At 33.6% G+C, this 13076-nt stretch overlaps 1 protein-coding gene across 1 annotated transcript; it reads right to left on the bottom strand.

The window, feature by feature from the left end:
* Positions 1-2897: 2897 nt before the first annotated feature.
* On the bottom strand, positions 2898-5330 carry LOC117909552 (UPF0481 protein At3g47200-like). Its single transcript, XM_034823590.1, has 2 exons — positions 4749-5330; positions 2898-3823 (listed from the first exon to the last, which is right to left on the bottom strand). The coding sequence occupies exons 1-2, from the start codon at positions 5277-5279 to the stop codon at positions 2924-2926; spliced, it is 1431 nt and encodes a 476-aa protein (XP_034679481.1). The 5' UTR covers positions 5280-5330; the 3' UTR covers positions 2898-2923.
* Positions 5331-13076: the final 7746 nt, after the last annotated feature.

Below are 13076 nucleotides of genomic sequence, written 5' to 3'. Positions count from 1 at the left end.
TAAAATGAGTGTAAATAACTTTCTTGAAAAGTGAATATAAATAAATTTAAATCAAATCACTTGTTGCAAATAAATTAAAACTTTTTGTTTGTAAATAATTAAATTGAAATCATTAATTCAAATTTGTTTTTTTTTTTTAATAAAATCCTTTGAAATTTCTTGAAAAAGTAATTTTTGAAATATCTTTTTTTAATAAGTTTAATAAATCAAATTGTATAACTTTTATGTTATTTATTGTCTATTCTTTTAACTTGATTTTTATCATGATTTGTACATACTCATTTGTATTATTTTTTTTCTTGGTATCTGTGATTAATTAATTAATTAATTAATTATCACAATTCCCTCTATTTGTTTAGTAGAGACCGTATGTATACAAGTTTAGAGGGGTGTTACGGCTCACCACCGTATCTTCCTGATAGGTAACTTGACCCTCAGATTTGGACTCAGTTTTTCTAACATATCTTCTCCAAATAAGGAGTCATACAGGGTTTTCTTTCTTATTTTATTTTCCCTTTAAAAAAAACTAAAATAAGTGGCAACTCCAAATCTTTTTCAAAAAATCATATTTTTCACCAAATAAAAAGCGAGTCGCGTCAACAAGTGAAAACGCACGTGAAAAATGTGGATCCATAATTTTATATGTTTTTCTTTTGCAAATAACTTAAGAAGTAATAAATTATAATTGTAATCCAATAATATTCCTATTTTTTAAAACATTGTTCAATAAAATTTTGGAAATATTCCTAATTATGTTATTCTGAAACCTAGACAACTATTCCAACCAAACCCTATTCTCCTTTGCTCTTCTACAACTATAGGATCCTCTCTTACCACTACAAGGTATTGCAAAGATAACTTTTTTTTCTCTCCACAACCTTTCTAATTCATACTTTTCTATTAAAAAATTGAAGTTTGGTTGTTGAGAAATTTAGACATGGAAAAGAAAATAAAATAAGATTTTAAGTATTTTTTATTTTCTTTCATTTTTTTTTTAGCAATCAAAACAACTAGTGTTAATCTAATTTGTTTTTATTTTTTCTTGATGTTCTTCCATCTCTATACAATTTTCTTGGGATCAAAGGTTGTACTAATTTGCTCAACTATTCATATCCATATCAGATGTGGTGATTTTAGGTTTTTTTTTCTACTATTTCAATAGCTTGTTGTGTAAAGTTATTGTGTGAATAATAATACTATTCTTATTAAATTTCACTGGAGTGAGACTCTTGACCAACTCCTCCTTCTCTTTGACTTTTATTTAGAAATTTAACAAGACACACAAAAATTAAAAATAAAATAAAAAAATTCATCAATATAGTGAAATTTATTTATTTTTTTATCATTGGCTAATTGTATGTTAGGCTCCATTGAGTATAACTTAGGTTCTACTTTCAACATTGTTTCAAATGAAACAATAGGAAGCTAATGATAAAAAGGGAGTGACCTGATAGAGCTAAAGCTGACCAATGGGTCGTGTCAAGCCAGCATGGCCCAATATTTAGCAGGCCCTTATAGGCCAACATATCAGGCTAGCACAACCCACTTAAAAATCGTATTGGGTCAGGCCGCCCATACAAACCAAACAGGCGGCCCAACACAACCCATAAGCCCGTGAGCCAATCATGTCGTGTCGTATCGATGGGCCATGGCCCATGAGCCACTCACTTTGTTAAAATTTTTAATTTAATTTTTTAAGTCATTCTATCTTAAAAAATTTCATTATTAAATGAAATTTCTTTTTGTTACTTTAAACACCTCTAATAATTATACTTTTTATTTTTTATATTTATATTTGTCGAGTTTGTAATTGTAAAATTTATAGAAATGTAAATTTTTAGTTTTTAAAAATAGTTAAAAAAAAATATTTGAATTTTTTTTTTTCAAAATAACAATAAATTTAAATAATGGAATATAAAGGGACATAAAAATATATATATATATATATATATATATAATATATATATTATATATATATATATATTATATTATATATAATATATTCTTTTATTCAATATATTATTCAATATTTCAACAAATTATATGAAAAAATAGGGAGGAAAAAAATGTGAAAATTGCATCACTATAATTTGAGTACATCCCAACTAAGTGAGAATTTACTTATTTATCCTTTAAACTAGTCGTTATATAGTTATTGGGAAGGGTAATATAGACATTTGACATGAAAAATAAATAAAAATAGCTATTGAATTACTTGTTTACCCTCAAACTAGTCATTATATAGTTGTTGAAATTGGCATTATAGACATCTGATATATAATAAAAAGAAAAAAGGAAAAAGTCAAAAGTGATATTTGAAAGGTCCAAGTGGGCTGGCACAACGGGTCGACACAATGGCACAACCAGTCGTCTCCTTAGGCCCAACATGGATGCTACAGTAATTGGGCCATGTTGGCCCAGCCTGACCTTTTGGTGTGTTGGGCCATAGGCTAAAATGGGCAGCCCAGCCCATTGGATAGCTCTAGATAGAGCTACACAAACATCCTAGCTGCCAAGGCCTTACCATTTTGGTGAGGATATTATTTACTCTTTGCAGAAGCAAAAATTCAATTGAGTCAAGATATTGGAGGCAGGGGAAGCCTCTTGACCTGTTAAAATGTAAAACTTCTTCACCCAATTCCTAGAGAATCACTGAATTCTTCTCTTCATGTGAGCAGAAGTGCACTACCAAGTCACATGATCTTCTCTAATTTTTCTCAAATTTGATTCTGTTATTAATATTGGGAGTGACTATTTTCCCCAGGGATTTGCATTGGATGTACTGATCTCTCAAAATCAAGTTAGTAACTACTAGAAATTGATGGAAATGTCCAAACAGGAAAACACATGAAGAAATGTAAAAGGAAAAACAGGAAAATGAGTGAATAAAGCCCAAGTGATATAAAAGATCGCATACCAATGCCTATGAAGATATATAGTAACCATACACAGTATAATAGGTTTGAGCAGTAGTAAGTAACAGCAGCGCAATGGCAGCAAGAAGCGAGAAAAATGTCCAAGGACTACTGAAATAGTCATGTTTCAAGTTTGTAAACCAAACACGCCATTTACTAGCATAGTATGCCTTGCAGTAGTTATTAACTCCCTTTATTTGCTGAGACAAGTAGCACTCATCCAAATCATAAACAACCTCACGACCTAGCTTGTTGAAAAGATCGGCCACATCCTGATCGCTTCCCAAAACATGATTGATGATCCCATTTTTGTGAAGAATCTCGACATCTGCTGAAGAATTGATCAAGCTTTCAAAGAACATTAAGAAATTGGTGAAAAAGGGTTTTCCGTCTTCACACTGCTCATAAGCCACAAAATTTAGGAAGAGAGGAGCAGTGTTATCGTCAATGTACAGAGGAGGGATTTTCAACACCCCACCTTGAAAACTTATGTCTAGCAAATCACAGTCCTCTCTCTTTTTTAGCTCAACTCCTGCCTCTTCAAGTTCTGTTACACTATGAACTAGCTGTCTCTCTTGGACAAGGGGAATGTTGACAGAGATTTTCAGTTGCTCAGATCCAGGTGTAATATTTTGCTTGAGGGATGACAGGAAGGTTGAACGGAACACCTCAAGCATATGATCAAACTCCCCTTCAGGGTTCAGCATCCCTTTAATATTTTTCCTTGGCAGTAAGGGATCAAAGAATGTGAGTACAAGATCAACGAGGGGGGGATCCTCAGCCATGCTAATTAGTTCAAATAGTTTTTCAAGAACAAAGAAAGGCAGCTGATTCTCAAGCTTCAATAAATCACGCTGAAGTGTTCGCAGCATCCAGCGGGTGGCGAAGATGGGATCATCTACATTTTTCTGTAGGACAGCCATATAATAGAGAAAAAGACATTAATATACTGGCTCTCTGCATATAACAGACATGAAATAGTGCTACCATTCAAAAAACTAAAACAACAGGCACATCAAATTAATGTTCAAAGCTTTGGACTTTACTCTCTAGGGAAAAGCTCAGATAGATGAGAAGCGCCATGAGGATAAGAATTAATTTAATTATGTTTTAAACCTGCTCCAGAAAAGCCAAAGCCTCTAGCAATTTTAATTGGAGTTGAAGTAAGATCCAAATTACAACAGTTCCAACAGATGCAAGCCCAATTTTTAGTTCTGCTTCATTCAAGCAGACTTGATATATGGAAGAACACATGTTTATGTGTGACCAAATAAACATGAATTTGACTTGGTATTTTCTGACCCGAAAGTGAAACCCGAATCCATCGATAGTGATTCAAATTTTTCCTTGATATATCAAATCAAACTATATAGCTAGTTGCAGTCTGATTCCACAGTTAATTTTCCAGCTACAGTTCTATCCTATGGTCAGCAAGGTGGCTTTCTCATCGACCAGGCAAAAGGTTAGATCGCTCCAATTCCATGGGTAAAGGCTCAATTTAATGCTGCTGCCTGCCGGCCGGGTATTTGATCAGACCAAGCCCCATCCCAACCCTACCGCAAGAAATAGTTGATGGCTTGGGCCCTGGACTGGAAGTCGAATAAAATTTTTTAATTGACTAAAAACATATTCATAAACTTGAACCAAGTCAAAAAAAAATCCACTGAATTCCTTATGGAGAAGCAAACTGGGTCAACCATCTTGGCTTCCAATTACAAGGAACAAGTAGCTTTCTTGCCCGGACTTTTTGCAAGCTTTCTGTCTGTCTCCCAGAATAATAAAAACTCAATCTCAAACAAATACCATAGTTAATCTGCTGATATTTAAACATACCTCCTTTTCAAACTTGTGGTAAAGGCGCAATAGTTCAAGCACAAAGCAACCATCAATGACCATCATCTGAACAAAATCATTGCTATCAATATCAAAAGCCTCCGAGTAGCGCCGCCTTGTCTTCTGTTCCAACTCCCTCATGGCTTCTTCAAGATCCTCCAAGAGAGTAGCATGATGAACTTGTGACATCAATTCTTCTGCTTGTCCTCCTTTTTCTGGGGTCCTGGATCCTAAAAGGCGCAAAAGATACCGCACCTTGTGCTCTTCCATGAATCTTAGCCCTGGGTCCCCATAATGGAAGGGACCAATGGATATAATTTTTGGGACAAAAGCATTTTTGTGAACTTCTCTCAGGTTCCTAGGGACTCGATAGATTGTCCACCATTTTCCGCAGTCATACTGAGGCCCTACTTTGATACACTTATTGATATTGATCACCCATTCAGGGGGGTGGCCTTCAATTGGCTTTTGATGGGCTCTTGCTTTTTTTTGATTCATTGTATTTCTCTTTCCTTTGGTTGCTCTCACCATTGGCAAAGGATGTCAAACAACCTCGTTGTTCCAAGCTCAGACCTACTTCTCTTTTTCTAGGCAATGGACTGTATCAACTAATAGAATGATCAGCTCAGTGAATGGACAGAACGGAGGAATATGCTGACAATTTTGAGCAAAATAATGAAAAGAAGGCTTATTTTATCAATTTCCATAAAAAAAAGTTCTCTGAAAGAAAAATGAGCCACATATTTTGCCAAAGTGCTAAAACAATCTGGGAGAAGGAATCTTGCAATCGCAGTTAGGAAAGTGACCTCCAACCTAACCTAAATTTAGAAAAATACTATTCCATCTGGAAGTTTGTAGATATAGCACAATAAGATCAGGACCTCCATGATAACTGAAACAAATAATGCTATCTGCCTCTTTGGCCTCGAATGGAGTGCTCAAACCTTCAGACTTAAAACTTCTATATAAAATTGGTTTTGTTGCAATTCAGAGACATTCTTTAGTGTCCTGATTGGTTTGTATGGAAGAGTCTCTGTTACAGTGAGTCACTATTTAATAACATCAAATCTAGGTCATCAGGCTTTGTCTTGTTTCATGGCAGTTGACATTGTATTGTCACAGTAGTTCAGTAGCATGTTCATTAATTTTATATCAGCCACTATCTAGCACCTTTTTCTTTTCATTTGCTTCCTATTCATTTCAAATAATAAATTTTTGCCACTGGGCAATTCAGAGAGAAACCTGCTCTACACTGAAAGAGATTGCTTTATGTATTAAACTTATCCTTCCTGTCATCTCAAGCAAGGTGTATACAGGCAAGCAGATCAGGATGATGACCTAATGGCCAACTCTCCTGCTGCCCTTTGGACACCCCAAGCCCTTCATTGAGAAGACACAATGTTTGTTTCGAAATGCGCGCTTAGCTTCAACGTGCACTTGAGATATAATTAAAAGTGGCGAAGAGAGCTCCGCTCTTGCAATTGGGTCGTTGCGATTACGGGTTGGATGTCTAATTGTCCAGGCGGTAATGATAGTATCTTGTACCTGAACCGGTGGCTCACTTTTTCTAAGTAATGGGGAAGAGGACCGAAACATGCCACTGAAAGACTCTACTGAGACAAAGATGGGACAAGCCAGTTCCTGTGTTTTTGCGCATTTTGCATATTTTTAGAAGTTCAGTTGGAGCTCTCAATAAAACTGGGTGAGCAATGACAGTTTTTATGAGAATCTAACTTGTGAGTCGACTTTTGTTTGGCATCGCCATTTTCTGTGGAACATGAGTTGTTCATCGGTGGAAGGGACTGACTTCATCTATTGGAGGGGCAGTTGTTAACCCAGCCAATAAACTTGCATGCTATGCCTATTAAAAGAAGAGGAAGACATAGATTTAAGCATTCAAAGAAGCACTGTCCTAGTAAATGGCAACTTTGCATACTTGAATATTGGAACAACAATTATCATCTTTACAAATATGGATGAAATCCAATAATAATAATAATAATAATAAAGACAAAAATAAAAATTTGAACCAATTAATTTAAATCCTTAGTCCAGATGCAAACATTCGAACCAGTGGTCTTACTGAGCATATTAATTAACTTTTTTATTAAAATTTTTGGTTTATCATTTCTCATACATGTATTTTATTGACATTAAATTAGATTCATCTCAAAAATGATTATATTTAAGTTCATGTTCCAATTATAATTCTTCATTGATATGAAGAATAATAAAGCATCAATATCTAGAAGAGGTTCTTAGTTCCTCTCTCCACTCACATTCATTTAGAAGCATTTTTTTAACCCATTATTACGAAGTTTATAGAAGTGTAAGAGTTGGAGAGTCCTGATCTAAGGTAAACCGGAAAATGTTCAAACCACATTGAAGTTAAGAACTATCGATAAAAGCATGTTTCCTTCTTTATATTCTAGATTTTATTTTAAAGTTTGATATTAAGCACAAAATGAAAAAAAAAATAACAAAAAAAAAAATCTAATATTTGGTATTGGAGCCTAGTAGCCATTTGTATGTTTAATTTTATTTTATTTTTTTGTTAATTTTAGAAAAATAAAAATAAAAAATAATCTATAACCTAGAAATATGGAGAAGTCTCTTAAATATGGAAAAAATCATAACTTCTCATTATGGAGAAATTTATTGTATATAGAAAAACCATAACTTATTATTATGGAGAAATCATATATTATCATTTGGATAAGCCAAAGATAAGGGATGAGGATTATCTAAGAAAAAAAGGGGAGAATATGAGTTGGCACACTCCTCTAGTGCACTAGGGAGACAATAAGCATCTGTTTGAGAAATGAACTTAGGGTGGTGCACCTCCTATTTTCATTTAACTAGTACACTCACAATTCACCTTTTCTCCAACTTAGGTGGCGCACCTCAAAAAAAAAAAAGATAATGCACCTTCACCCCTACTCAACTCCTCCAAACACTCACTTAGCCCACTTCTAAGATTGAAAGAATAGGTTTACCAGCACACCATTTTTGCCCTTGTCATCAACTTAAGTGGTGCACCAATTCAACACTTGCATCTTTTTTATAAATAGTGCACTAATTTAGAAAGTTGATGCATGTGTCAAACCTCAATGACCTTGAAACATCACTATTTAACCATTATCATGTTTTCTCCACTACAATTTCCAATCTGGAGACATGTGAAATCATAAAAGAAAAGAAGCAAAGAATCAAAGAAAGGAAATGAAACCCCATTATATGATTAATGGAAGATGATATTAGGATAAGCATGACATGATGTTACATTTATGGATTTATTATTTATTTAATAAGATTCTAGTTTCTCTTTTTATCTATCGATTCCATGCATTATATTTTATGAGCATTTTGGCTCATCATCTTTTGCATTATATATGATTTAAGTGCATTAGGAGTTGCACAAAATATTTAAGTCATGCTTGCAAGTAAATGATTGGTTCACAATCAGTTCATAGACTTAAGTAATCCATTAGAGGTCATAGTACACTACCTCCTAATTGGAGGGACAACTAACCTTGATCATCGAGATAGGTTTCCCATTGTGAGTACACTAGTGTATATGACCATACATTGGAAAGACTCTATTGTGAGTCATGATGTAAGATTATCGAATAGTCATCACTTTATTAAGCTACTATATTATATGGTCTCTTAAACCTATGATGGTCACATATGCCTTATGAATTAGATCACTATTAATGAAGGTTCATAACAATAGGTATTCTCGATAAATGAATCATGATATCTCATGGAGATTCCGATAATGTGTCCCCTTAAGTGATCCCAGGCACATATGTTCAGGAAATCTACGGTTGCGGTATTTCCTTAACTAGAACTTGACATATGCTCTTTGTGAGTTAGAGTATGTCAACTGATCACACAATAAGTGGATTTGAGACTCAAGAATTATAGAAGTAATCTTGAGAGGTTGATAGCATTCGTCTTATTAGATTACAAACATCAAGTCAGGGAGCTTGCATATAGTGAATAGGTCACTGACCCGAGTACTTGTTTCTCGTCATTAACTCTTTGTACATAGGATAATGGAGTGTAATTGATTCTCTATAAGAAGATGTTGATTTTCAACTTCAAAAATGGATTGAGGGAGTCAATATTTTCCTATGGGTCCCATGGTCATCACTTGAGCTAATATTTCTTTGTAACACGTTTATTAAGGGTTATTTGGGTTCTTTATTCACATGTGTTCATAAGGGCATTTTGGTAAATATGTAAGGTTCCACAAGAGCTTATGAATGGTCTTTCTGGACTGGGCTAACTAATTAATTGAAGTTCAATAATGCTAATTAATCAATTAGGGCCAAAAGTGGGCTAGATTAAATTATTTAAGCCTAAAATGGACTCAAGTCACTTAAGCCCATTAGAAGCCTATATAAACCCCCCCTCCCTCTTAGGGATTAATGCTTCTATTTAGTCTTCCTATTCACTCTAAAGAGAGAAGCCTAGCCACCATCTCTTTGTGATGTCTCTACCACCTCTAATGCCAATGTCCAAGGAGAGAGCCATCAGGAAAATGATCACAAGGTATTTGAGATATGCACCAAACTCTTCACGGATAAGAATTGATCTAGGAACATCTAGATCATAGGTAAATTTTGCAAGCACCTAAATCTACAATCAATGGTTTTACGTTTCAAATCTTTCATTTTGCTTAGATATAGTATCCATGGGATAATCTTATATGCACCTTAATGATCTAGGGTCTGGAATAGAGAAAGCCAAATATTCCAACAAGTAAAGCACATCAACCCTTGATTCACCTACCCAACATACCCAGATAGAAGAGGGTTGATGTTGACAAACACAAGGCTAAAATAGAGAAGTTAATTGATATTAGGATAGATCCCTTAAAAGGAAAATATGGTATAACAAAATTAAACTTAAGTTTCCACTTCTCTATCCATTATTTACATTGATATCAATTTAAACATTCAAGCCCATATTACTTGCATTGTACATGACTTGGGTACATTAAGAGTTATATTGAAGATACAAGTCATGTGATCCTTACAAGATGATAAGTAGTTCACAATCGGTTCATGGATTTGGAAAATCTAGAAGATACTATAGTGCACTGCTTCCTAATTGGAGGGATGGTTTGTCTTGGCCATTGAGATGAGGTTCTAATGGTGAGTGCACTAGTGTGTAATGGTTACACATTGAATAGGACCTAAGGTAATTTATGACATAAGGTTATCAAGTTGTCATAACTTCACCAAGCTACTATATTGCATGGACACTCAAACTTGGGAGGATATTGAGCCTGTGTTGAAACCAATAGGAGGCTTTGACCTATGAGTAACCCTAAGGTGGCCATGTGGTCACTACAGATTAGGACACTATTAATGAAGGCTGGTGGCAACTCATATTCTAGATAAAGGCACCACAATATCTCATAGGATTGAGACGGTGTGTCATCTTAGGTGATCCTAAGAACATATGATCATGAAATCTATGGTCGCAATAATTCCTTAGGTGAAATTTGACATGCTTTTTATGACTTAGGGTATGTTAGTCAATCTCATAATAGGAGAACCTATAACTTAAGGATTGGAAAGGTAATCTTGAAAAGAAAATGGCATTTACCTCATTAGATCACGGACACCAATTCATAGGGAGTCTACATGCAATGGATAGTAAGTCACAAATCTGAGCTTTGCTTCATTGTAATACCATAGAATATAGAATGGAATTGACTTTCTTTAGTAGAGTATTCAATCAACTTCAAAATTGAATTTTGAGTCAGTATTTCCCTTTGGGTCCTTGTGGCCACCACTCAAGCTCATAGTTCTTAGTGGCACGTTTTATTTTAGAGATTTGGGTTTGTAGTTCATAAGTGTGTTAGTAAAAATACAAGGTTGCACTAAATCTTATAAATGGTTTTTTTGGATTGGGTTAATTAATTAATTAATTGGAGTCTAATAAGGTAAATTAATTAATTAAGACTCAAGTGGGTTGGATTAGGTGATACAATCCCAATTTAGGCTCAAGTCACTTAAGTTCATAGGGACTCCTATATAAAACCCCTTAAGATTTACGTTTTTGGCACTTTGTACATTGTCTTCTAAAGAGAAAGAGAAAACCCTAGTTACCCTTAAGAGAGGAAAATAAGCTCACCCTTTTTCTTATGCCGAGATCCGTGAAAGGGAATATCAGGTGGAACATCATTTGATAGATGAGATTTACAACAATTATCATGGATTCAACATCTTCTTTGGATTAGATTTAACCTAGGAACATCTAGATTGCAGGTATGACTTCTATATCTCTAGATTTATGATTAGTTAAATTTTTTTAGTCATTATTTTCCACTACGTTATTTTCCAAGGCTAGGGAATGAAGTAATCCATGGTTCTCAGTAATTGGTATCAGAGCCCTAAGTTAGGTTCTTGCATGTTAGATCCATTCTAGAGTGTACTAACTTTATTTTACAAGGTAGTTATTCATCTCATGCCCAAAGGGATGAATGAATGAATATGATGTTCATATTTGTGATTTAATGATTTGATGTTTATTGATTTTGTAGATTGGAATGTAAGCTTTTTGGTTAGGAGAATAGGGTTTTCTTTTTAGGTTGTAATAGTTTTTCCTTTTGGCTAAATGGGATATAAGTTTAGAGCATAGGTTTGTTTTTCCTATGTGAAAATTTGTTTTTTCCCATCTTTGTATCTTAAAAGAAAAGAAAAGGTAATCCATGACATCAAGCACATCCATGGTAAAGAAACCAACCAAAAAATATAAATTTTTCAATGCGAAAATGATTAGAGACCATGGAAGAAGTAGCCTCGGTGTGTAATTGCAAGCAGCAACGCTCAAGCATTAAGATTAGTGCTCAAGTTATCTACAATGCTCAAGTGCTTGTCAAATGCTTGAGCGGGGTGCTCAAGCACTCCAAGAAGGTTTAAATAGTCCTTCAAGAATTTTTAGGCACTTAACCACTCCCAATAGCAGTAGTGAGGAGAAGTAAGGGCAATTTTGGAAGTTTTGGGAACTTGTGTAATAGTTTAGGGTTTTTATTATCTAACCCTAATTTAAGGTTTCATGAATATTTTTGGTAATTATGGATAATTTGGATCTTATCTGAATTTTATTACCAAACATGTAACAAGATCCTTCAAGGCCATAAGATATTTGTTTTCTTTTCTTTTTATACTATGCTTTTTATTAATTGCATATATGGCCTAAAGTAAAGAATTTTGGTATTTTTAATAAATTTTCATGAGAAGTATTTTTCTAAGATTTAAATTGGATGTTGTTAAATAAGATCGTTATCCCTTTTGGAACTATTTTTTTTAGTTTGGGATAGGTGGTTATCTAGACTCTTCTACTTATGAGAAGGAGAACAACACTCATAGTGGTCCTCCAAGCTCTTCCAATACCCTAAAAGAATAAGGACAACACCAAGTCCTTCACGTTTTTTTCCCCAAGAAAAGAAGGACTTTCATGGATAAGGATAATTCAAGGACAAGGAATACGAGAGCAATTTTATTTTAGTATAAACATTCCAATTTAGGAAAAAAAATAACAAATTTTGAAAATCTCATGATAGAGAAGTTATTTTAAGAATGGTTACCAAAATGGTTCTGGTTGTGTTTTTTATAATTAAAATAAATAGTTATGAAAGGTAGATTCCATGTCTAAGAATATTTGTGTAGGAATAAGGAAAGTAATTGTTATGAAGAATTTTGAATATCAGAGCTAAAATTCCTTTCTAAATTTATTCTTGAGGATTTAAAATATTTTTCTTAAAAAAAAATTGAGAATCCTTGAAGAAGTAAAATTTTTCCACTTGTATTAGGTGCTCTCAAAGTTTCAAAGTCTCATAAATTGGAAGTTCCTTATTACACTAGATTTTCCAATTTGGAAAATGAGTATTGTGAAACTTTCATTCAAGATAATTTATTATTAAAGGGTATTACCAAAAGATACTTAGTAGTTTAATGGAACTAAATTTCTTTGAAAATATTTCCTAGATAAAATATTTATTAATTGGAATTGTGTAGAGAATGAGAATTTTTATGACAATAGATTTCAAAATTTGAGAGTAAATATTTTATCAAAACTTATTTTATGATAAAATACTCTCATACAAATTTTAAATTTTTCAAAATGACATTCTCCTATTACACTATGTTTCCAACTAGGAAATAAACACTTTTGGAATTTCTCAAAGAAGATAATTCATTTAAAATGTAATTATTAAGGTTTTAAAAGCTCTTAAATAACTCAAAAAATTAAGTGGGAGAAAGCCCCCATGCAAGCCCACGACCTCCATTGTCAAGCTCATCTTGA

The sequence above is a fragment of the Vitis riparia genome, chromosome 19, assembly GCF_004353265.1.
Source record: "Vitis riparia cultivar Riparia Gloire de Montpellier isolate 1030 chromosome 19, EGFV_Vit.rip_1.0, whole genome shotgun sequence".
In the NCBI taxonomy this organism is placed as follows: Eukaryota; Viridiplantae; Streptophyta; class Magnoliopsida; order Vitales; family Vitaceae; genus Vitis; species Vitis riparia.
The sequence above is the reverse complement of the archived record's forward strand: the minus strand, read 5'-3'. Positions and strand labels throughout refer to the sequence as shown.